The sequence below is a fragment of the Xyrauchen texanus genome, chromosome 9, assembly GCF_025860055.1.
Source record: "Xyrauchen texanus isolate HMW12.3.18 chromosome 9, RBS_HiC_50CHRs, whole genome shotgun sequence".
NCBI lineage: Eukaryota > Metazoa > Chordata > Actinopteri > Cypriniformes > Catostomidae > Xyrauchen > Xyrauchen texanus.
In genome coordinates, this window is record NC_068284.1 from 40,359,099 (window position 1) to 40,386,894 (window position 27,796).

Consider the following 27,796-nt stretch of genomic DNA (forward strand, 5'->3'; position numbering starts at 1 on the left):
TTCTGACTTTTTTGCCACTTACATGTAAGTGACAGCTTTACAGGTTACACAACAAATATTTCGATTATGTTCTTTTCATCCGTCTTATTCATTGTAGCCTAATTACCTTGATACTTATTACATTTGACTGAGTGTGATACGATATTGTCTCGATATGGTCAACGTTTTCAATTATTTAAAATGACAAGCGCGAGTCTAATGAAACTGATGTTCTATTTAAGAATTCTGAGTTTTTGGAACGTATTTTAAAGTGTGATCGCATTATTACCTTATTGATTTATCAGGCTAAAGCGCTATGGTCTCTCTCTCTCTCTCTCTCTCTCTCTCTCTCTCTCTCTCTCTCTCTCTCTCTCTCTCTCTGAAAAGGTAGAGAGAGATAGAGGACGTGTGGTCTATCGTCTATTCCAAATAAACCATTACAGTGTGCACCAGTATCCGCTAGAGGGCAACGTTGTTCTTTGTTGACAGTTGACAAAGTTCTTGCTCACACTAGTCTTTAATGCAAAGGAAGCGCGAACATGAAAACGTAAACAGTTCAGCTTCATTTGTGTGAATCAACATCAAAATATGGTGACTTATTAGCTATGACTATAGCAACTGTTTTAGTCAAAACCCCGATTTATTCCACATGTTTTCACAGGAGTTATGTAAGTAAAACACGCACAGAACCCAAAATGCTAAAATAAGCAGGACCCAATGTGAGGAGAGATTAGTCACATCTGGATAGAACTCTCTCTCTCTCTCTCTCTCTCTCTCTCTCTCTCTCTCTAGAGCTAACAGTCTAACTCTCAGATGAAAGCGTAGTGTGTGTGTGTGTGTGTGTGTGTGTGTGTGTGCGCGCTTGATGAAAGGGTTGTGTATGTGGGTAGAGGGCAGTAATTAAAGCTATTCTCCAGAGCAGATAGTCAGAATCTGCCACAGGAGTGGTCACACCCCTTCCTGTCTGGGAGATTTGATCCATGACTCCTGCTGCTGAGTAACCCAGATAATACACAAAACAACATTTTCTTCAACATGAAGAGAAATTCTAAGGAAATTTCTGTTCACCAAAACTCACCATTTTGTTGTTCCAAACCTATATATTTATTTTCTATGTGGAATACAAAAGAAGAAATTAGACAGAATGTCAGTCTCAGTCACCATTCACTTTCATTACATCTTAATTTCATACAATAAAAGTGAATGGTGACTGAGTCTAACATTCTCCCTAATATCTCCTTTTGTGTTCCAAAGAAGAAAAAAGCCATAAGTATTTCTTACAACATGGAAAAGAAACGATGACAAAGTTGTCATTTTTGGATGAAATATGCAGATTACAGTTAAAGGGATAGTTCACCCATAGCGGAAAATTCTCTCATCATTTACACACCCTCATACCACCCCAGATATGCATGACTGACTTTCTTCTGCATATCACAAATGAAGACTTTTAGAAGAATATCTCAGCTCTGTAGGTCCATAAAATGCAAGTTTATGGTGGCCAGAACTTTGAAGGACTTTTGAAGACATTTCATATTACTTCTGACAATATAGATTTAACTACTGGAGTCGTAGGGATTTCTTTTATGTTATATGGACCTCTTTTATAGGGACCTTCAGTGTTCTGGACACCATAAACTTGCATTGTGTGGAGCTACAGAGCTGAGATATTCTTTTAAAAAAAATAAAGTATTCGTTTGTATTCAGCAGAAGAAAGAAAGTCATAAACAATGATGAGAGAATTTGGGTGAACTATCCTTTAAAAAAAATAGTTCACCTTTCTTCTTAAGAGTTACAGAATGTGCAGTGCAAACATAGGCTACCAGAAAATTGTCTCAGATGATAGCCTCAGATAGGCGACCAGAAAATTGTCAGGATAGATGTGTAAAATAAATACTAGTTGTGGCTAAAAAAGATCAAATAAATCTCATTTTATTTGAGAGCTGCGTGAAATGGTTTTTGCCAGCAGTGCTTGTCTGCGTATGGGCGTTTCGCGCATGCGCACAAATCTTTCTCCTTTTCCAGGCCAGTGCGGCAGGCGGGACCGCAGGGAGAGAGAGAGATTTTAGGAAGGACAGTTACAAAAGTTAAAGAAGAGGAAAAATCATGACACGAGACTATAATCTCATCAACCGTCTCTCCTCGCTATTGAATGTGACATCCCTCAACATGGTGCTCGCGTCACCTATTAAATAGGCCTACTGATTTTTTTTTAAGAATCCAAAGCAACTTGAGGATATAATGCCGGAAAACGGATGAGAACTACTGCAGTCGCCTGGAATCGCTTGTTGGATATTGAATCCAGCGCGTGATGCAGCTGGATTTTTTATTTTTTTATATATATATATATACAGGCATAATAATAAAGTAACGTATTTCGGACGAGGAGAGAAGAGGATTATTTAACTACACGGGCGTTCGAGCCTACGATCCGTTATATTTCACGTCAGATTTGGCGCACTATGGGAATGCCATTACCGGTCTGATCTTATAGTCGTGTGTATGTGTGTGTGTCTGCCCATGGGATGTGATGCAGCCACGCGTGTATGTCAAGATGGGTGATGCCGCAGAGATCAAGAACACGTTCATCGTCCCTACGATCAAATCTTTTGATCACTATGATTTTACAAGGGCCAAGATCTCCTGCAGTTTGACATGGCTCGTTGCCAAAGCCTTTGGTTCGGGTAGGTGGTGCTTAAAGGTTTAAATCTTGATAAATTAAGAAATGCAACGTTACGTTAAGTTGGATATGCGGGTCATAAAGGTGTATCTGGTAGACGTCCCTGTTATGATCAACTCGGGGCCCGGGGTGCCTTTGAAATCATACTTTTTGTGGGTTCAGAGTAGCCTAGGGCAGTGTCAGTATTTAGTTTTGAAATAAACTGTTCAATAATAGCAGGAATTAAATATAAAAACTAAACTAGAGCATGATAACAGAGACAAACTGTTGCGTTTTTCTACTGTTTTCTACTATTGAGCATCATTGTATACATACGTTTGAAAATATTATATATATATGCTGTAATTAATGTATACATTAATTACAGCAAAACCAGTTTGATACATGTGAAGATATCTTTTTTTATCAACATTTCTGTTAAATTTTATTTTGAGTTTTGATGCTTACTACCACACCTGGAGTCACGAGTTGGAATCCAGGGTGTGCTGAGTGACTCCAGCCAGATCTCCTAAGCAACCAAATTGGTCCTGTTGCTAGGGAACGTGGAGTCACATGGGGTAACGCCCTCGTGGTTTCTACAAAGTGGTTTGCGCAAGGCAAATTGTGCCTGGATCGTGGAGAGTAGCCTGTAGGCTCCACATGTTGTGAGTCTGCATGGTGTCATGCGCAGCAAGCCACGTGATAAGATGCATGGATTGACTGTCTCAGAAGCAGAGGCAACTGAGACTTGCCCTCCGCCACCAGGTGGAGAGTACCACACCACCACAAGGACCTAGAAAGTAGTGGGAGTTGAGCATTCCAAAATTGGTGAGAAAAGGGGATAAAATTATTTAAAATAGAATTAACAAAGATTACATCCGCATCTGCATTTTTCTATGGGATTCCACTAGAAAAGAGCACGAGCCGCCCATTAGAGATTCCTCAAGTACTTCACTGCTGAACGTATGTTGCTGCACATATGTTGCTATCTTCTTAACACTGTATAATTAATGCTTATGTTGTTTAAAATTAAAAGCAGTTCATGAACATGCTGTTGTTATTATGCAATCCATCTTTATCTAATCTTTAACTTTATGTTTCGTTCTTTTGATAAACATTGTTAACTGATGAATGTAGTACACATACTTAGACTATACATAACAGACTGCGCCTGTGCGAGAAGTTGACAAAAGAGGGATACCTTCTAGACACTACCCTGCTCAATTGAAGTATTGGTCTTTGCAGAACAGTAATGGGTGTTTTAAAATCTGTGGGTGTTTTCAAACTGGGATGGGCTATTCTAACCTAACCAATGAAAGTAGAGAATCTCAATGGTTTGAAAACGGCCATTTTTGTTCTGCAGAGATAAAAGTCTTGCTCAATGGACTATTTGGATTACCTGCACTGAGCCTCATGACTTACTTCCATTTTGAAATAGTGCGTTCCACTAGTTTCCGGTTGAATGTGTTTACATGCACCGTAGTTGCCTATTTCTTGAAAGCCACTTAAAATGAGTGTTCGAAAGAAGATTTTAAAGTAAAGATTTTTTCAGAGATAGGAGAAGAAATAGTCGGAACATTACCGTGTACAACTTTTTCAAAATTCAGTGGAAGAGCAGTTTTGTAGGAGGTCTGTAGCAAACATTTAATCACAGATCAGCTTGAAACACAAATTGCAAAAGGTGGAATGAGACAAAGGGTGTCGGCACCAGCAGCGCTCATTGACTTAAACAACTACGTGGTTCAGTCACTGCCATATTTAATGTGTGAGGAAGGAGAAAGATGTGGTGAATGCATGCATCAACCTGTTTTTATTAAATGTTTTAATCTTTATTTTGTATCACTGTTTCACTGATAATTACTGTATATCGATAAATGTTGACATGCAAATGCATAAGTAATAGCTGCTAAAGATAATGAGTTATAATGTTAATAGATTAGATATATGTAGTGTGGTTAAATATGTTTTTAGCTCAGTTAATTTGAGAATACAACTGCTGCATTCTGTTCTGAGTGACTTTAAAGCATGGTCAGAGTAAAATAACAGCTAAAGTATTTACAAATAAATACATATGGGACATTTATCCAAAGAAAAGGATTTATTGTTGAATCTCAACTGGTATGAAATATCATTAATGACTGAAATGGATGATAATGAGATGGCCAGACTGCTGCAGGTTATATATGTTTGATTTATTATTCAGGAGCTGAGTTTAGCTATATTTGGAAAGGAACAAATCTATTTAGAGGCAAATTACAAAATTGAGATGTCACGTTAGCAAAAAATATGATTTATTGATTTAATCAACTGACTGCCCTAAAAAAAAATAATATGCCTTCCAATGAATGAATTTCTGCACGTAGGCGCTCTGAACACTGTAACCAGAAACACCTGAGCCGCACTTCTTACAACGTGGAAGCAGTTGTGCAAGTAGTCCATACAAGAGAAGGGGATCAATCTTTAGTTGGCTGGTAGGAGCCACCAATGGCGGTTCACATGGCCTGCCACCAACCTCTGGCAGATGGGGAGATGACAGTGGCAGCTCACAAGACCTGCCAGTCTGCACTTGCAGAAGTGGCAGGCCACATGACCATCCACTTCATCAAATGGCTGGAACCATTGACAAATGTCAGATTTATGAGGATTTATATATTTATTCCTCCCCAATTTGGAATGCCCAATTCCCAATGCGCTCCAGGTCCTCATAGTGTCGTAGTGACTTGCCTCAATTCAAGAAGTGGGGGATGAATCTCAGTTGCCTCCATGTCTGAGACTGTCAATCCACGTATCTTATCATTTGGCCTGTTGAGCGCGTTACCGCAGAGACATAGCACGTGTGGAGGCTTCACGCTATTCTCCGTGTCATCCACACACAACTCACCACACGCCCCACCGAGAGCGAGAACCACTTTATAGTGAGCACGCGGAGGTTACCCTATGCGACTGTACCCTCCCTAGCAACCGGCCAATTTGGTTGCTTAGGAGACCTGGCTGGAGTCACTCAGCACGCCCTAGATTCGAACTCGCAACTCCAGGGGTGGAAGTCAGCGTCTTTACTGGCTGAGCTACCCAGGCTCCCCCATGAGGATTTTTAATCTATTAAATCTATTTACAAAGCTCTGAATTTTGCTCCCTTCTTTCTACTGTCACTCCAAGGAATTATAATAATTTATTCTCATGGATCTAATCTTGGGTATAATCATGGACCTAATGCTGTTTTACAGAAATTGCTTTTAAAGCGGTCAAATTACCATGATCAATGGCCCACCGCTATTGCATTTAAGAGCTCTTAACTTTGTATTCCTCCTTCCGCTCTCTACAAGGAATTACATTAATTTATTCTTATGGAATTATTCATGTAAGTCTTTTTACAGAATTTATTTTTCTCTAATGACCATGATCTCAACTGGTAAGAAACAGCCACTCGCGCTGGTCGGTAAGTTCAGCCAGCCTCTATTGCGTTTATTAACCCCGACTTTTGCAATTTTCCTTCCATTATCAAATCCAAGGAATAAAATGAATGACTTCTTATTGATCTATTCTTATGCATTAAAGCTGTCCTGTCTGTATTTATGTGACATTAAATGACCATGATCCCAACTGGCAGAAAAGTTCCGCTTGTATTGGTTAGTCAGTTCAGCCTGCCGCTATTGCATTTAATAACTACAGTTTTTGCAATATTCCTTACATTTGAACTCCCAAAGAATAATCTTATTTTGTGCATATGGATCTATACTTATGCACCAAAGCCCATCTGTCTGTATTTATGTGATAATAAAGCTGTCAAATGACCATGATCCTAACTGGCAGAAAATTTACACTCGTACTAGTTAGTCAGCTCAGCCCGCCGTGATTGCGTTATAACCTGATTTTTGCAATATTCCTTACAGTTTCATTCCCAATGAATAACATCATTTTGTTCGTATGGATCTGTTCTTATGCACCAAAGCCATCCTGTCTGTATTTGTGACATTAAAGCTGTCTAATGACTGTGATCCCAACAGGCAGGAAAATTCCACTCGTACTGGTTAGTCAGTTCAGCCCACCATAACTTTAGCAATATTCCTTACATTAAAATCCCTCAAAATAATATAAATTGTGGTAATGCACACAAATTCGTGTATGTTTAATTGATTTAGGCCTAATTATTTTATCATTCATTAATTTTTATTTTTATTTCATTTATCGTTATTATTGCTTTTATTATTGTAAATCCAGACTATAAAAAATGTGTTTATTACTTAAATGTGTTTTTATATGGTTTTTGTATTGTTGTATTTGTATGATCTATTTATTTAACATATTAATTTAAATGTAAATTGCTGTAAAACAAAGACGAAACCCAAAAAATATGTTGTGTGTTATGAATCCATGTTTAGAATGCCTAAAAGTTTCTATATGGGTCACTCTGCTGAATTAGTTCAAACAGTGTCCCGCAATGAAAAGAAAAAATAATTGAGATATTGGGTATTAATATGTTATGATCTATTTAAACCCAAGGCATTGATTTAAATAGTACGTTAAAATATATACAAAACCATAATTTATAGGGTACTTTCTATTTTCCAACCTCTAAATCACACACCTTCTTTTGGGTGCTTCTGTTAGGGTTTGCCACAGCAGACCATCCATGATCCACATATTTGACTTGGCACAGGTTTTATGCTGGATGACCTTCCTGACATAACCCCCAGTGGCTGGGGGACTCTCACTCAATTTAGAGTCTCCATTTCACTTAAACTCATACTGGTGTTTTGGACTTGTGGGGGAAACCAGAGCACCTGGTGGAAACCCACACGAACAGGCACGGCTGTCCCACATTTTCATGTCACTACTGAAATACAGAAATGTTTAGTAGTCCATTGGCTGAGCCTGATTTTAGCCTGCATTTTTGAACGGGAACAGGAAGTGAGACAATAATGGCCATATACATATACGAGTTGTTCCACTCAAGTGAATGTGTCCCAAAGTCAGAAAAATCAGTGTGTACATTTAAGAATTGTCAATACCAAACAAAGGTTCTCTGCAATTATATTCACATTTTTGGGTTTTAATCTGAAATATGATGTTTTCTGAAGGTACAGTTGTTCAATGTTTATAATTATTTCTCAATAATCACAAGCTAAAATGAGCTCAAATTAAAATTAGCTAAAAAAGTCAAAACATAAACACTCTGAAACATATGATATCATAGTAACATGATTAGGCTGGGATTCCTGAAGCACTTAGTAGAACGTTAGCAGCACATAAGTAGTACTTAATCTCTAAGGTGCTTTTCCCAAAAGCAAAATCGTTATCTAAGTAGTTCATAAAAACGTTAGTAAATTAACGAGAGCTTTAATTCCATTAAGTGCAACTTAAACATATCTTTCTGTCATCTTTCACAGCTTATCAAAGACAATGGGACATTTAATAAATTGTATTAATATATTTTGATAATTGCAAAGTAGAGGTCGACCGATTAATCTGCCGTTTTTTTGCATTTTTTATATAATCGGCATCGGCCAATATCCACGCATATCAAGCCGATTATTAGGCAGGCGCATCTGTGGGCAGCCTAGTGTTGTTGTGGAACACGTGTTCGACGCACGCTGCCCCTAGAGTCATTTTCCAGCAGAGTGAGCAGACCTCATCCAGTGCCTAAGGAAGGAGCTAAGTTCCTTGGAGAAAACAGTAAGGGTTAAATTTGTATAACTTCTTTAGAGTTACTGCCAACTTCAAGAAAATACGTGACAAACGCGATAGTTGACATGACGTTCGGCTACTTTGGATATTGATAGTGTAGTTGAAGTTGCATTATCACAGCAGAAGGGTTGCTATCATGTCACAATAAGTAAGCAAGAATTTTGCAATTACAGACAGTGAATCTGAGACTTTTATTTGTTCTGTTTGTGTGTCTTATATTTGAGAGGGTTGTCACTCAATGCAGAGAAATAAGTAATACAAATATACCAACGCACTATAGGCTATTGAAGACTGGCTTTGGTAAGCTCGGACGTTATCGGTTCTGCTGTCGGTACTGGAGAAATTAAGAAAATACATTCTTTATTGCTATAAAGACAAAGTTATTTTATCTCACCAGCCATTTCTATGTATAATAATATGAAACCATTCGTCTGTGATGCAATTTAGCTATTCGCAGTGTGAGAGAGAGAGATAGAGAACTCGCTCACGCGGTGCCACAGCGAGCACAAAACGAGCCCTGCTTAATGAGTGACAGAACTAAACATTCAGACATAGCCTGGTTTAGATCTGTGATTATTAGTCTGATTTTATTTTAGATTTCGCCTTCCAAAGATTATAAAAAGAATATTTATACATAAGCCACATTCTGTCTAGCACAACTTCCTTCCCTTCACAGCGGTGCACTGACATTTCTCCCTAAAACTCAAACTTGACGTCAGAATCAGCACGATCGGTGATTGTTGTAAAATGCTACTGTTGCTAAATTGCGGACGCGTTTAATAATAAAAAGAGCGCAAGAGATACCGTTCTCCAAGGCAGCGTGCTCGAAACACACCATAAAGAGACAAGCAAAGTATAGACTACTTTGGGTTTCATGCGTCTAAACGATCAAATATACACAAAAATATGTCAAAACGACCGGCTTGGAGATTCACTTAAACACAGTTTATGTCTTAAATGGATGTAGTTATGGAAATAGTTGGGGAGAAAATATGCTGCATCAGGAGCCTATTAGATCTGAACTTGGTCTTAAAGGGGAAGCTGTCTATTAAACATGTGACGATTGAGCCATTACTGCGAATCAAACAACAAAAGGCAAAGAGAAAATCACTTACAGCTCTTGAATGAATAACTTCTGCATTAATAAGCATTAATCTATCTATGATAAACTATGCAGTGTTATTTTACAATTGATTACTTTACAAAACTTTTACATCTAGAGCCAAAAGGTATATTAAAACAAACAACAATAAAAAGGAAAATAAATAAATAAACAGTTTAATAAAAATATCAAATTGTTTACATATTTCAATACACTTTACAGCTTTCTTGTTACTAAAATTTGAAATTGTTCTTGGGTATTGTTGAACCTCTTAATTAAAAATGAAAACTAATGGTTTATAACCACCTTACTTACATTTATGAATACTAAACTTTGCCAACAAAAGCAGAACATTAATCAAATAATATTCCTTATGAAGAGACATGTCATAGCTAAAAAAAACAAATAAAACATTTTCAAAACAAAGTTGAAAGCAGGGAATAATATGATCTTGCAGAAATCAGACCAAAAACAAGTCGAGTAGGGACAACTCCAAAATAAATGAAAAAAATGAATGTACAGAATATATCGACATCACAATTAAATCTCTCTACAACAAAATAATTTGTGACGTAGTACTTACAAATAAGTTTGAAGGAAATTATTTTGATTTTATTAGTGATTAAATATTTAAGGGTAACTTCCAAATTTTGCACCATCTCAATCCAGCGTCAGACATGCTTGTGTAGCGTCTCGGGTGCATTGCATCATTAACATAAAATGTTTAGGTCACTGTGTCAAGTTAAATATAGTTTAATACTCAATCTTTAAACACATCTTGTGATCCCTTAGTTCGCATTTGAGCTCCAAGTGTTTTGAACTCAAGAACGTAACACATCTTTGTGTTGTTGCTGCTGAAGGTTGTTTTCTTAAACTGTGTGTTGCTCATACAGCTGAAATTTCACTTACTGCCCTCTGGAGTAAACAGGTGGTACTACAAGCTTGCATTTCTCAGGACTCTTCCTTATTATGGTCTGGGGGAAGTGCGATTATTTGCGTAAATTTTTTTAACATGTTATTTGCTTTCAAATTAATCGCACTGAATTAACGCATTAAATCGGCATCCCTATTGGAAAGCCATTGTTAACAATTGCAGAGGGTAAAGAGTGTTGAAAAAATCGCTATGAAATCAAAAGGCAGCCTCTGCAGTCTGCTCATGTGACGTGATAGATCTAAATTACAAGACACGTTATACAGTATAACATTAGATTAGCCTTCATTGATAAGCATAATTGTAGTGGCAATAGAATGATGAAATGCTTTATTAAACAGATTATTTAAGAATACATATGTGAGTAATGGGACCATGCCTTTTTAAACTTCAATAAATATGCCTTAATAAATAATACAAATTTGGTTAGAGATTAGAACAAGAGTGTGCAATGAGAGATTGTCTCTTGCTCTCTTTCTCTCTCTCTCTCTTTATCCTCCTCCTCTTCTTACTTCTTCCAATGGCTGGTTCAAATCAGCTTGCCTCTAGTCTTTTTACAAGGCAGTAACTAATTGCATGATGCAGTAAGGCTACAAGTACACTGTGCTTTGAACTATAACGTCTAGGTTACTGTTGTAACCTCCGTTCCCTGATGACTGTCTTGAAGACCTCGGTTACCTCTGAACTTGAGAAAAGGCCAATGAGAATATGGCAGACAGAATTTGCATGTCCCTCCCCCGGACATACAGGTATAAAAGGAGGGAATCGTGCATCTGTTCATTAAGGTTTTGCACTGAGGAGCCGAGAATAAGGTTCGGCCGTTACAGTGGCTCGGTTTAGCGTCGTAGCCGGGGGACTCAACATCTCGTTCCCTCTATCAGGGAACGGAGGTTACAAAAGTAACTTAGACATTCCCCGTCTGTCGCTCACTCAACATTGTGTCGAATGAAGCGACACTAGGTGTCCCTATTCAATCATGCCATGCGCTGAACCGTGTACGTGAGCTGCTGACATAGGTGCAGGCAGGCAGTTGCATGCCAAATCAACAGGCTGCGTCCAGGGAGCGTGAGTTTAGTGGACTATCCTGGGCGAAAGAGCGCATGTGATCACGTGAGGGGAAAGGCGTTATGTGCAAGCGGAACACCCGGTCAGACATTCCGCATTCCTGTGTTCTACATGCTCGGACCTGAGAGAACAAGGGACGATACCGACTCAACCCTGAGATTGCAAAATCTCATAAAGGTATTGGGTGTTGCCCAGCCCGCTGCTCTGCAAATGTCTGGTAGTTGGCCAGTGCCAATGAGGATGCCACACTTCTTGTCGAGTGTGCTCGAACCCACAAGGGCATGGCCTGGGTGTGATAGGCCAAAGCGATGGCATCAACAACCCAGTGGGAAAGCCTCTGTTTGAAAACAGCATTCCCTTTCCGCTGTCCACTAAAGCAGACAAAGAGCTGCTCAGAACATCTAAAGCTCTGCGTGCGGTCCACGTAGGTACGCAAAGCATGCACCGGACACAGCAATGAAAAGGCTGGGTCTGCCTCCTCCCGGGGCAGTGCTTGTAGGTTCACTACCTGGTCCCTGAAGGGGGTCGTAGGAACCTTGGGCACGTAGCCTGGTCGTGGTCTTAGGACGACATGGGTGTCTGCCGGACCGAACTCCAGGCAGGTGCCGCTGACACAGAATGCTTGCAGGTCCCCAACCCTCTTGATGGAAGCGAGTCCGATCAGGAGAGCCGTCCTCAAGGAGAGGGCACTGAGCTTGACTGATTCTAGCGGATCGAAGGGGGGTGTCTGAAGGCAGGAAAGGATCACGGAGAGATCCCATGAGGGGAACAGGCATGGCCTGGGAGGGTTCAGCCTCTGGGCGCCTCTAAAGAACCTGATGATCAAATCATGCTTCCCTAGGGACTTACCGTCCACTGCGTCGTGGTGAACCAATATGGCAGCTACATAAACCTTCAAGGTGGAGGGGGACAGCCTCCCCTCCAGACTCTCCTGCAGAAATGGAAGCACCGAACCGACTGCGCATCTCTGCGGGTTTTCGGATCGAGAAGAATACCAATTTGCGAACAAGTGCCACTTCAGGGCTTAAATTTGCCTGGTAGATGGAGTTTTGGCTTGGTTGATCCTGTCTACAACGGCAGGTGGTAGGCCACTTAGATTTTTCGCATCTCATCTAGAGGCCAGATGTGGAGGTTCCAAAGGTCTGGGCGCGGATGCCAGAGGGTACCCCGTCCCTCAGAAAGAAGGTCCTTCCTCAGGGGAATTTGCCAGGGAGGCGGTGGGGCATGATGTGGGAAATGGCCGAGAACTGCTGGGCGAAGTCGTCGCCGGTGTTGCCGAATAGGCTGAGGTGGGAGACGGGGGTATTGAGAAAGTGGGCTTTGTCTACCTCCCGCATCTTGACCAGGTTCAACCACAGGTGACGTTTCTGGACCACGGGGTGGCCATCGTCTGCCCGAGTGTCCGCGCTGTGACCTTTGTGGCCTGGAAGGCGAGGTCGGTCGCAGAGCGCAGTTCCTGCAGCACGTAAGGTTCAGGACTACTCAATTGCAGATCTTTAAGTCCTTGGCCTGGTGAACCTGCAGGTGGGCCATGGTATGCAGGGTGGAGGCGGCCTGTCCGGTGGTGCTGTAGGCTTTGGTGGTCAGTGACGAAGTCATCCTACAGGCCTTGGAGGGGAGCACCGGGTGTTTTCTGGACATAGGTGGATATCAACCATTGATGCCTTCAAGAAAGTCTCCTAGTGTCGCTTCATTCGACACAACGTCGAGTGAGTGACAGACGGGCAACCAGATATTCTATTATTATTTAGATAGGTCTATGAGTAGTTCATTACTGATGCCCATCATTTTAATCCTGTTCTGTGTGCATTTGTTCTTTTTCCAGACAAAAAAACTTTAGGCTACGTGAAAGTCGCTTATAATTCACATCGCGTACATTCACTTTACATGCATTTATTGTGTCACTTTCATTAATCTCTATGATTGAGGACCAGTACATATGAAACTCTGTTTTTACTAAAGCCATCATTCTATAATTGAATTCTGTAATAGTTAATACATTTCGGAACCACAACAAGGTTACAAACAACTTCCATATTTGTCAGTATTCCACATTATTTTCATGTTGAGAAGACAAACTTCTGGACAAACTGGCCAAAGTGATCAGCACCTTTGGACTGGACAGCTCCCATAAGGAAACACTTAAGTTCTGACTTTATAACGAGCGATTTACATGCTGGTTTGGGAAACAGCCATCATTAAGATGATCGTAAAAGCTTAAGTTGCAATGTTATCGGGAAACCCAGCCAATTTTATTAGTGATAAAATGTAATGTTAAACCACTAATTTTAAGGAAATAATCAAGGCTCTGAACAGTTGTACAAACACAAAAATAATAATATTTTAGATTAAAGCCCAAAAAAGCTTATTTAATTGCAGAGAGTGTTCGGTAGTGACAATTCTTAGAGTTACACACTGATTTTCAGACTGTGGAGTATTTACTTCATCATGGGATCTAATTTATCTCCATATGGCCACGATGAATAGGCATGTCATCTCTTTTCCCGGTTTTATTTTTCTTTGACTTTAATTAGTTAACAAAGAGTCCAGAAAGTCAGACAGCCAAGACTTAATATTAATGCTATTGTTGAGCTTTTCTTTTGTAAACTGAAAACTGAAAGTTATTATTTTAAACGATGCCTCATCTGTATGGAAAATAAGATGTACAACCAAGCATCATAAAATATTTGTACTTGTGATATTTTCAACATAAAACAATGTATGAATTAATAGAAGTCCAACAAATTGAGGGAATATGTTATAACTTTGAAAACAAAATATTATGGTTACTACCAAAACATTGCGGTCACGAGCAAATGCAGTTATTATTTTATGATTTCATTAATCATTTACTCTCAAATCAGTAAGAACAAATGTATTTGACAGAGAAAATTAGAATTTAGATTTTGATGAAAATAATATACTGTATGTATAATGACAAAGTTATGGAGAGAAAAACATGAAACTTTGAAAATGTTTCCAACTCTGACTTTGAACCAATTTGGAAAATGTGTCCATGTAGAACCTTTCAGAGGTTCCGAACATGAAGCAAAGGACAGAACTCTTTTCAGATTCTTTTATACAATAGATTCTCACATTACTAAGAAAATTATTTATCAGATGTTTTTTCTTTTAAGAATTTTTTTTTAAATGTTGGTATTACAACTGTGATAGTGGTTCTTGTGGCTATTACAAATACTATTCCAACAATCCTGAGGTTGCAAAGGCCATATCTGCCTGGAATCTATGGAACCCCCATCTCTTATTATATATTAGAAAGATTAAACGTTTTTGACAGATATGTTCAATTTGAAAACCATAATACACATATGTTCCATTGAATTTATCCAATATTTCATAATATTTTGTACTTTACCCCTGGTGTCATGACTTTCAAAGCACCAGAAGTGCATACTACTTCTGACCTGAACAGCATCATAACGCTGTACATACTTTTAAGCATGCCTCAGTCTATGACAAAGACATCAAAGATATTAGTCTTTAAAAGAGATTGAACTGAGTTTCAATTATTTAAAAATTATTACACTTTCCATTAAGAAAATGAAATGTATATTAATTCTGTAAGGAAGGTGATGTAAAGATCATTATGTAAATAAGCCATTGTTATTTTTAAAATAAAAATTATTTGTACCTGTTCACCATCAAAAACAGAGATCCTCTGGTTCCATTAGTTCGATTGTGGTCCAAAACTGTATTATTTATGTAGAAACATTCTGTGTGATGTAACAGCACCAGATGTGAGGTCATGGTGCATAAAATAAATAAATAAACGAAAGCAGTAATTTTATCCCAACATATAAATTATAACTTTTGCATGTATTGGTTTCTATTTTTTTAAAGGATTATTTTGATTCATTCTTAAATGTCTCATACATTAAATAAACATGTTTAGTTGATACTTAATTTAAAGTTATAAATAATAAAGCTTACCATAATTTTTTTTTATCCTTCATCAATGTGTCAATCATTCGTCCTTATTTCAAAGCTATGAGTGCGCTGTAAAATAGACATTTGCATCACTTAGTAGTTCCACATGTTCATAAATGTGATCATATATTTGTGTAATGGCTATGTTTCATACCTTTCATAAGAATACTCATCTGTTAGATTGCATACAAAGCGGAAGTGTCACTTGAAATTGTTGTAGGGTTTATTCCAGCAGTCTGTGTGTAACCATCTGTTGCATAGGTCACGATGATCCCATTGTATTTGTTTGATGTGTGGATGCAGGGTTCTAAAAAAGTGTATAGATGAAGTGAACAGAGCATTGCAAACTTTACAATTGATTCACATAAAAATGTGCACACTTCATAGATAATTACCCCTTTTTCATGTTTTTTCTTTTTTGTAAACACAGGCCATTATGTCTTGGGCCATGCAGGCGTTTCATTTTCTTCTTTTTTTCTTGTTTCACTTAAAAAGTCCTGTCAAGTAGTAAATGTGCGTTTTAATCAGATATTCTCTTTTATTACTGTATAATATAATCTTCACACATTTTTGTCTTACTTTAATTGCCACATATATTTCCAACATGCTTGTAGCATGGTAAACATGTATGCAAATGTATTAGCTGACTTCAGCATAGACATTCATTTCCATGTTTTTGGCTTCCATTTCGGAAATAAAATCGAACTGGTTTCCAACTGAAAAGATCACACTTATAGAAAAAAATACATTTAGATGAGAAATAAAACTTACAGTACAAACAAATAGCCCACAGTTCACACCATCACCTTGCATGCACTGCTGAGGATTGCAAACAGCCCAGCCTTCCAGTGACCCATCTTCTGTAAAAGCATCTCTGAAAACACGCTGCAATGAGTGAAAGATGTGCAAGTTTCACATGTTCAAAATATTATTCCCATAAAACATGTAGTATTGAGATGTGAATCATTTATTTGAACTTGTTTGTTAACATTATATTAAAAATCAGAACAAACTGATTTACTAAAATAAATTGGACAATCCAAAGCTGCATATACACTGTTGGCCAAAAGTTTGGTATAATGTGTAGATTACTAATTTTAGTGTACTTTTATTCACCAAAGTTTCATTCAGCTGATCACAATGTATAGTCAGGACATTAATAATGTGAAAAATTACCATTAAAATTTGAAAATATGTTTTTCAGGATTTCTTAAACTACTTCAAAGAGTTCTCATCAAAAAAATCATCCACCTGCAACAATGACAGCTTTGCAGATCCTTTGCATTCTAGCAGTCAGTTTGTCCAGATACTCAGTGACATTTTACCCCACACTTCCTGTAGCACTTGCCGTAGATGTGAATGTCTTTTGGGCACTTCTCACGAACCTTAAATTCTAGCTGATCCCACAAAAGCTCAATGGGGTTAAGATCCATAACACTCTTTTCCAATTAGCTGCAGTCCAATGTCTGTGTTTCTTTGCCAACTCTAACCTAATATTTTCTGTTTCAAAATTGTTTATTCTTTGCAATTCTTCCCATAAGGCCTGCACCCCTGAGTCTTCTCTTTACTGTTGTGCATGAAACTGGTGTTGAGCGGGTAGAATTCAATGAAGCTGTCAGCTGAGGACATGTGAGGCATCTATTTCTCTAACTAGAGACTCTGATGAACTTATCCTCTTGTTAAGATGTACATCTGGCCTTCCACATCTCATTCTGTCCTCGTTAGAGCCAGTTGTCCTTTGTCTTTGAAGACTGTAGTGTACACCTTTGCATGAAATCTTCAGTTTGTTGTTAAAATCAAGCATTTTACAGCCTTCATTCCTCAAAACAATGATTGACTGATGAGTTTCTGGAGAAAGCTGTTTCTTTTTTGAAAATTTGGACCTAATATTGACCTTAAGGCATGCCTGTCTGTTGCATACTGTGGCAACTCAAAGCCAAACACAAAGACAATTTTAAGCTTAATTTAATAATCCAAATAGCTTTCAACTGTGTTTGATATATTGGCAAGTGATTTTCTAGTACCAAATTAGCGATTTAGCATGATTACTCACTCACGTGACCTGCCAACAGCTGGCTGCCTCCTGCCAGTATGGACTGGCAGGTCTTGTGTGCTGCCACTGTCGTCTCAACATCTGCCAGTGGTTGGTGGCAGGTCACGTGATCCGCTAGTGGCGGCTCCTGCCAGCCAATGAGAGATTGAACCCCTGCTGTCATACAAATTGGTGTTCAAAAGTTTGAAACCAACGTAATCTTTTTCAAATAAACATCATCAAAACAACTGCACAACTCCAGTATACAACATTAATACTTCTTTACTATGTTTTTAAGCTAAATCTTTTCTGTTTATTGCATGAACTGCCGAAGTCCCAGTGAGAGACAAAAAAGTGAGTGAGAGACTATGGGAAAGAGGCTAAATGTAAGTGAAGTGTTTATAAAAAAAAATCTTATTTATAGATGTACAAAAAAATCTACATAATATCATGTAAATTGTGAAAAGTCACAATTGATGCCTGGGTCAAAATTGACCTGTGAACGCAAAAGATAAAAAAAATTAAAATGATACCACTTTGACAATTTGATTAAAAAAATTAAATAAAAAAAGTACTACGTATAGTTTCATAGTCTTGATAATGTCACATTGTTTGGCTCCCGTACTAAATACTATGTGGTATTTAAAAATTATTATCTACCTCTCCCGGGTCAAATATTACCCAAATGTAATATAAGAGTTAAAAGTATGCCAGAAATTCCATCAGCAAACCTGTACACTTCATTTAGGGTACCATAACACCATGGTATTCTTTGAAGTACCTTGGAGTACCATGTAAATCATGGTAAATTATTATCATAATTAAAGTACATGGTATATACCAAAGTACTGTGGCATTACCATCTCATACCATCACTGTACCATTACAGTACTTTTTTAAGGTGTTATTCTGTGCAGATCACGAAAAAGATTGCAAGCTTTTATACTAGTGCCTATATGATCCATGAGTCAAGCAGTATACAGATGTTACAAACAGTTAGTTTGTATGAGTAATTGTGGAAAAAACAGTATCTACATAGTGCTGTAGCCTTTGCCAGGTCTGCAGAAGACATTAGCCCAGATCCCAACATACAGTGGTCTAATGAAAGGCCACTCTCTGGTTTATGACTCTGTCCCCACAGTCAGTAATGAATGCTAAATCCTCAAAGCAGATTCCCCTTTTCTGTTTCTGCACACAACACACAGTAATGGGATTTAATTTTCCAAAATAGCTCCCAATAGACAATGCTGAAATTAACACACAAACACACACACAGACATACCCAGACACAGAGCGCTGTTGCATTTGGCTGGAACAGCAGCCCAGCCCAATAAGAGAAGCCTGTGGAGAGCAATGCAACAGGGCCAAGATGGGAGACCCCTGACAGAAGTGTGTGTGTGTGTGTGTGTGTGTGTGTGTGTGTGTGTGTGTGTGTGTGTGTGTGTGTGTGTGTGTGTGTGTGTGTGTTTGTATAAAGTCTGGTTTTCTCATTGGAGTTGTTGGTCTACATGAACTCTAATGTGGTTGATAAAGTATGGATTTACTCTGATCTCCATTCCAGATGGCTCTAAATCCACTGTGTTTGAGCAGAGACTCATGTACTTATGAATGGGAGGTATCGTAATGCCATGTAGTATCCTAGGTATCGTAATGCCAATGTTGGCCATTTTCCCACTTTAAAGTTAATAGGGCTAATCAAATTTTTTATTGAGGCATCATAACGCTCAATGTTACAGAAGTTCCACCTTGCATTTAAAATTGCGATGTCCAGTTCGTAAACTAACCGTTCTTCTGAATTGGCTCTTTCAGTTTATCAAATCGGACTGAATCATTTGAAACAGTTTGCGTCTTGAGTCAACACTTATCCACAAGTTACTCTATCTTAACCTGTCTCTCGGACTTGCCTGACACTCCGACTCTAAATGAGCCAATAACCGGGAGTAATATTATCCTAGAACTGGTGATATCTGCTTTTCCTAACTTTTCTTTGCAATGGACCACTCCTAATAGTTCACAAATCGAACTGCCAACCATTCTCGAGTCAGCAATACAATGAGTCACTTGCAGCAGTTCTGGAGTCAACAGTACACTGTATTGAGTATCACCTTTGTTTTTGACATACTGAGAACTGATAAGCTGCTGATGAGCATGTGAGAACCGAGGACTTGAATAAGGGGACGAAACGGTTCAGTTGAGAGATGTAAATACATTTTACTATCGAGTATTGTGCATGCAGATTATATTTGAAGTTGTTATGAGATGGATCATGGTTTCTAGTTTATTCACTTTATATGCTTTAGACACGTTGAACATCCGCGTTTGTTTATCGGTGTCAGTATTGCGTGCTTTAGGTGCAAAACTTGTATGTGATGATGTAAGATCACTGAATGAAACACTGATGAAACTTAATTTGATAAAATGTAATAATCAGCAAGATAAGACAAATGCCTTTAGTGAATGTGTTTGAGTGTGTATTCCATGATGCCGTGGTATTAGCATTATGTACCGTGGCGTCATAATGAGATGACGTAAAAGAACTGGTGAATTGTTTTTTTTAACCTGTTCAATTAAAACAAACCATCTGAAAGAATCGGTTCACGGAAAAGAATAGGACTTCCAATTCCCATCACAATCACATTTTTGATTGTTTGTATGTTTGTTTATTCAAGAGCATCCATGTGGATCAGCTGCATTTTTTTTTTTTCTTTTTGCTTGATTTGAGCTTATCAAACACACTGAAACCCCTAATAAGTTGACTAATTTCCTCAATTGAATTGAGTAATGGTGTCTCCAAAACTTGTGTAATTAAGTTCACTTAAATTAGTGTTCATATATAATAAACTTAACTATTTTAAGTTAAGGTATCTAGATTTAAGTAGACTTAACTCAAATTTGCTATATAAATGTTGTCATTTCATCTTAATAATTTTTATTTAATGGACTCAAATTCAGGTCATACAACAACACAGCTTAAATAATAAAGATTATAACTGATTCTAGGTCAGTCATTCACCCTATCACCCTAACAGTGACATCACACATAACAGCTATTTTCAACAAAACTATATAAATAATACTACAAAAATGCTAAAACCTCTATGAATTCTTAATAACAACAATTTAAATGCCCATGTGTGTTCCCTTTCACCAAGGAATCATAATGAAATTATTTAAGTACAGGGCATTGTGGGTATTCCCAATAGCCTACATTTTTTACTCAATAGTTAAAGTTAGTGTAACAAAGTTGGTTGTATGATGGTTAAGGAGGAAGCGGGAGCTGGTTTTATAGTCCGCATGAGTCAACTTTTAATACTTGTTCAATTGCTTTTCAGCTTTACAACAACAGAGGGGCATTTCAGCACACACACATTAGTATTGGCTTTTCAGCACTCAAACAAAACACTTTCTAGAACACACACAAATTATCTAGTCTGTATCACCCTTTCTCTGTCTCTCTTCCTGTGGAATGGCCGTCTTTTATCTCCCCTGAATCTCACTGTGAACATAGAAATGGTAATTAGTCACAATTCATCTCAGTGGATGTCCTTACCGCTTTCTCTCTCCCCAGACTGGCGCTCGACCACATCCTCACCTCCACAGTTATTAACACTTATGGTCTTAAGTCTATGGATTTTGAAGAAAAATAAGTTCAAGGAATTTGGATATTTGAGATATTTCAAGTAATGTTCAATTAAGACAAATAGATTTTTCCAGTAATGACTATTTGCGATATGCGATTGTGATATAATAAACAAATGGTATCATGAGTCAACTTGCTTGTTTATCAAGGAAAATTTACAAATAGATTACTGATAATGCTGAAATGTGTAGTTCACAACTCAAACATACAAACTAGCAAAAAACACTATAAATGGACAGTGTTTTCAAATTAAAATAATATTTAAAACAAATTAAGTAACATCTTTGCATTACTGCAGACTTGTTATTTTCTCAATATTACACCTAAATAAAATGGAACAATAAATAAGAACATAGAAATTTTCATGAAAATAAGATTGTCCAAACAAACAGGAAGAACATTTAAGCAGGATGAAACATGTACTTTCTGTAAACTCTTTTGAAGAGGAAACTGGATATAAAAGTGTGGTTCACTCAATCAAACCACAAAATTTTTTTTTAAATGACCAACTATTTCCAAATCCTCTTTCTAAAAAGTTCTACTTATTGCTGGTATCTCTTGTCCAGTGTGTGGATCATTTTCTGAAATTTCACTTTTCTACTTTTCTCTGTGCTGTTTCAGGTGCTGATATAATTTGTCGTGTTGCCACGTGATGTAGCAACTTTAATTTTGCACAGTACCTCTCTCTGCTCAGTGTCGATTAAAGTTTGGATTAAAGCCAAAATATCGCCATATAAACAGGGTTTTTCCTGGCTCAAAATGAGGCAGAGGTGGTACCATACTGATCAAAAAAAGTGATGTTAAAAACACGTAAACGTTGGCTTTGTATTAATACACTACTAATGACCTGGCAACTGAATAATAGTGTTAATTTGGTCAGCTGTTTTATTTTTATTTAATCTTAGTCTTAATCCTTTGTCGAATGTCCTTTTTAGTTTTTACCATATTTAGTCAACCATATCCTATTTCTGTTTATTGTTTTTAGTCGTTTTGTTTGACAAAATCTGAGCATTTTTTATGTAGTTTTAGTCAGTGAAAACGGTTGACATTTTAGCAATATTTTAGTAACATTTAGTCATACTGATATTTTAGTCACTGAACACTGTAAACATTTTAGCCATTAGAGTATTATTGATAAGCATTTGTCAATCTTGTCCATCCAAAACCAATATATATATTTTTTGTGTTATTTTTCACATAAGATTGACCTTATCATGATGATGACGTTGTGAGCTGCAGACAGCGGGGGTGAGAGACGATCGTCTCCGTGTTAGTGCGTGCATCAGCCGGCAGAACTTTAAATCTCTCCCGGTCTTGACTCCCGCTCAGATTGGTTGAAGCAGCTCTGACCGCACACAGAATGACAGTTTTGGATTTTGTGCTTATTTACATGTCACGCTCCCGTATTATTTGAAGCTTAATTAAGGATGAAATAAAGATATATCGCCATGCTGTGATCTGTGTTTCTATCAGACACTCGAGCTGCAGCACTCCTCTCGCCTCGCATGTCATCATTATAGACTGGTCATCTTTTTATTAACGGTGTAGAAAATGGGAAAACAGCTCTCAGAGAGAATGGACCGTCACTTCCACACATGCACTTATTTATTTAAAACAATTGCAGCATTTTGCCGTCATATAATCACACAGGCTGACATCGCGATTGCAATATGATTAATCGTGCAGCAGTTTACAGTGCACAATATATGATACTATTGTTGTCAGATTTTATTGCTGATTTGAAATATGTTCTTTTAATTCAGTCTTGACCAATTTTGGAAATATGTCTTTATTCAGGTAGAGATAGGAGCTGTACTTAGATGAATGAAAATAGGTGGCTGGAGACATTATGAATATTGCTGCCGATTGACTTGTCTTGCCCTAAAGGGACTGTTGTTTGAGTCTTAAAGTACTCAAAATAGTTCCACTGTACTAATATTTTTTGGACATGGTACCACTGTATTACCATGGTTTTCTGGATTTGTACCAGGATAATCCCGTTTTTTTTTTTTTTTTTGCATATGTTCAATGGTAGTACCATTGGATTCTTTTAAGTACCTTAAAATTCCATTAAAATACCATGGTACATGAATATGGTAATCATTTTGTACAATAGTATACTGTATATCAAGGGGCCAAATATTTCCATCCAATACCATATCCCCATCAGTCATTGCTCTTCAAGGCAGAATGAAACTGCTGACCAGCATAAGAAACAAACACAGGAAAATGATCCCCAACATTGCAAGGCATCCTCAGATTTAAAATAGAGTCAGGTGGATGTCTGTTGATGATAATTTGCTCAGAATGTTTCTTTGCATGCCTCACGGTGATGTTGTACATGTTAAGCTGCATTTCCTCCCAGCATAACATATGTGGCATACTGCACATACCACAACAGAGAGCATTTGATTCTGTTACATCACTGAAGCCTGAGGGGCATTGCAGTGTTCGGTTCACATGTGACCCTGTACTGGATTCAGCACTCTGGAAACTGTTATTAAAGACAATAAAATGGCACATGTTTATGTTATAAAAGGACAGTACTCAGGAGAAATCCAGAGGGTTGAATGTGAGAAAGAACGACATCTGACATGGAAAGGTGCTCTCAAAATGATTAAATTATATTCTTCCTTAAAATGATAGTGTCAAAAAATGTATCTATGAGTGGGAGACTCAATGAATTAATGTTTTCCTCTGCCATTAGAAATATATTTTTTTTTCATAAAAGTTAAACTTTTGTTTAACTTTTATGGGAAGCAGTAAAAATTGATGAGTTGTTGGATAATGTTTGGTAATGTAGTTTTTTTGGCAAATGTCATTTTAAAGGAGAAGTGTGTAATTTGGGTGCCACTAATGTAAGCAAACGGAATTGCAATAATAATATCTGAGCGTTTCCCAATCTTCCATTGATGTGACAAACATATAGTCACACTGCAAACTCATTTGGGCTCAGTGTTGAGCCACTGTTGGTGTGTCAGGCTGCTCGCAATTATTTTTATGTAGATTTTGGGATATCACATCAAAATGCTTGATGTGCAACCAACATACAAATATAATCTCCAAATAACCTAGATGCTCAATTGAGTTGGATAAATGTTTTATTCGATAAGAAGACATGCACATAAACTACACAGTGTTTCTCATTAATTATCTACATATTAATAACTGCCACAGTCTTATTTGTCCCACTATTATATTTGTACACTTCTCATTATAACATAAAATATCCCTAACGTTGTGTTTTGCACCGTTGCTTCGGCAAAGCATCCATCCCTCCCGGTCAGTCATTGACTTTTTTTACCATGTCATCACCATTCATATCTATACAACCAATGTGTTTATGATTAAATTACTACTAGAGCACAAAATTGTTTACAAGACCACAAAGTTCGTCCATTTAACTTTAAAATGTACAAAACTTTCTTCAGGGGGAGCATGCCCCGGGACCACCTAAAGGGTTCGAGGTCCACTCACCACAGTCTCACAAACTCCTGTGGGAAACACTGCTACGATGAAAACACATTTACAGAATAGATTCCAAGTATAGAATTTTTATAGGAATATAGATGTTTTGTGGTTTTCCATCAACAAGCCATGTTAATACATAATATGCTTAGAACATATCATCAATATCATTGCAGCATCAGAAATGTTGCTCTGGTTATTCTAAAAATGCCAGACACAAAGCCTGTCATCAAAATGATTGGCTACTTTGACCTCCCAGAACTGTTTGCTATGCTTTTGCTCCCAGACATAAGGCATCTGCTGCTGAACACTAACATTCTGAAGTTCTTCATAGCTTTTTGTCTGCACACTCTAAACGCCAAGTTAAAGGAATAGTTCACCCAAAAATGAAAATTCTCTCATCATTTACTTACCATCATGTCATCCCAGATGTGTATGACTTTCTGTCTTCAGCAGAACACAAATTAAGATTTTTTACAAGAATTTCTCAGCTCTTTTGGTCAATATAATGCAATAGAATGGGTGCCAACATTCTGACACACCAAAAATATCATAGGTCAGCTTAAAAGTAATCCATATGATTTAAGTGGTTAAATCAATGTCTTCAGAAGCAGTTTGATAGGTATGGGTGAGAAACAGATCAATATTGTAGTACATTTTTACTTTAAATTCTCCTCCCTCCTTCACCTTCACATTCTTCTTCTTGTGTTTTTAGTGATTCACATTCTTCATGCATATACACCCCCTGCTGGCCAGTTCAGAGAATTTCTAGCAAACATTTACTTAAATATTGATCTGTTTCTCAGCCACACCTATCATTTCACTTCTGATGAGATGATGAGAGAATTTCCATTTTTGTGTGAATTATTACCAAAATCATCTTTAATCGTTACATTGAATGAAAAGCCATAGTGGCTTTAACTTCCATTTTCATTTTGCCTCTGTTTTGCACCAATTTCCTCAAAAGTTATGTTTTTGTTCTCATAAACACATGGGAATTTGCTAATTGTTTTTGCAATACTCAGATTTTGCGCATATATTAAAGTCATTACTTGGATGGAAACATGACTTGATTTTCTCTGACATCATCCTACAAATGATTTACAAAGTTGTCTCTGCAAAATTAAACAGGGATAGCAGGGCTCCAGACTGCAACTATAAATGGTAGCAAATGCAACCAAAAATAATTGATTGTGACAATCATTTAAAATCTAAAAACCATTGGCGACAGTTGGGTTGTGCACGTTCACACGTGGTTTCGTCAGATATCATCTTGTGAATTATTGAATACGTCTTTAGAGTGCGCACCACCAGTGTGTCTTGCACCGCTTTTCACCACACGCAACAACAAACCCAGCGTGAGAAAGTCGTGACCAAATGACTCTTTTGAACTCTTTCTTGAATCACCCGAAAAGAACTGAAGCTGTAAACTCAGAAGCTCAGGTTAGTAGTTTGAATCAGATTCACTTTCTCAGCGAATCATCCGTCAGTGTGTTCACAACTGGGAGCACAGGCATTTCAAAATAAAAGTCCCATGTGTATTTCAGGTTTTTTTTATAATTAAAAGTCCCTCACCATTTTATAGATACATATGAGGTCCAGCTTTTGACACATTGGACAATTGAGGGACTCATACTCATCTATTATACAAGGTGTAAACATTCATTGATGCTCAAGAAGACAACACATTGCTATATGCACACCATGCTTTATGTAAATATCTGATTATGTAGATTCTGAAGGACAGTATTAAATAAAAAATGGTTTAATCACTTATATTTGTATAAATTATGAAAGGGGTGTGAATAAAAGAGAAATGCAAACTTGCGTATCTTCACAACAATATATACTGTTTAATAAACCTCTGATTAATGGGTAATCAGCTGCCTTCCTTTTCTTTTGCTTTCTATCATGTTTCTGAACAACATTCTAAATCGAGCAATTATGTGATGTTTCAATTAAGGAGCTAAAGGCTCCTAAGTAATTTTTTTTAGTCTGGAGCCCTGTATAGGAGAAAATATTATTAAATTAAACTTTAATAAGCAGGTTCTTCAAAGATAAGTTCATTTAAAATGGGTAATTTCGGGGCCTGGGTAGCTTAGCGAGTATTGACGCTGACTACCACTCCTGGAGTCGCGAGTTCAAATCCAGGGTGTGCTGAGTACCTCCAGCCAGGTCTCCTAAGCAACCAAATTGGCCCGGTTGCTAGGGAGGGTAGAGTCACATGCGGTAACCTCCTTGTGGTCGCGATTAGTGGTTCTCGCTCTCCATGGGGCACATGGTAAGTTGTGTGTGGATCACGGAGTGTAGCATGAGCCTCCACATGGGGAGTCTCTGCGGTGTCATGCACAATGAGCCATGTGATAAGATGCGTGGATTGACTGTCTCAGAAGCAGAGGCAACTGAGACTTGTCCTTTGCCACCCAGATTGAGGCGAGTAACCGCACCACAACGAGGACCTACTAAGTAGTGGGAATTGGGCATTCCAAATTGGGAGAAAAAGGGGATTAAAAAAAAAAGGCATAATAAAAAAATAAGACAGTATCTACAAAAATGACCTCAATAATTGATCTTAAGATGAACAGTTTATTAAGGAATTATGTTGCTCTACTGTAACGTTCAAACACAATAGTGCAGACTTGAACTTTTGAAAGGCTTTTGTGAGTTTTGGTGACATGCTGCCTTAGGCTTTTCTCTGTTTGACCCCTCACTTCCTCCCTGTCGTGCCTTAGAGAGCTGCTTCCTGCCTCTGTCCTCACTCTAGGTGGGATGAAACGGGAAAAATACTTTCCCGAACCAGGCAGCTCTTTATGAGCTTGCTCAGGAAAATCCAGAGCTTTACAGAAAGTGTGTGTGTGTGTGTGTGTGTGTGTGTGTGTGTGTGTGTGTGTGTTTGTGTATTCTTTTGGCAGAGAAAGGACAGAGAAAGGGTTTCCACTGACACAGCAGCTTTTCATAGAGATTAAGGGAATGTTTTCAAGAGTGTTCTGATACACATAAAAGTCAGCATTGTAATGTTTGTTGCATGATTTTGATGTTGTAAAGGGGTGTTAAATGTGTTAAATGGATTGGTCACCCAAAATAAAAATTCTGTTTATGTTTTCTCATTATGATGTGTTCCAAGCCTGTATGAATTTCAGACCGGCTCAGTCACCATTGCCTTTCATTGCATCTTTTTCCCATACAATGAAAGTGAATGCTGACTGAGGCTGTCAATCCCTAACATCTCATTTTGTCTTCCACGTTTCCCATATTTGGTGTCAAATCCTTCATGTGTAATCAAACTC

General features: G+C 37.8%; 1 protein-coding gene across 4 annotated transcripts in view; it reads left to right on the plus strand.

Moving 5' to 3' along the window:
• The first annotated feature begins 2,018 nt into the window (after nucleotides 1-2,018).
• LOC127648837 (calmodulin-regulated spectrin-associated protein 2-like) overlaps nucleotides 2,019-27,796 on the plus strand; it is a 77,997-nt gene continuing 52,219 nt past the window's right edge. For all 4 annotated transcript variants that reach the window (XM_052133611.1, XM_052133610.1, XM_052133612.1 and 1 more), the window contains exon 1: nucleotides 2,019-2,663. In XM_052133611.1, the coding sequence (XP_051989571.1) occupies nucleotides 2,510-2,663 (154 nt within the window). In that variant the 5' untranslated portion in view covers nucleotides 2,019-2,509. The remainder of the gene's footprint in view (nucleotides 2,664-27,796) is intronic.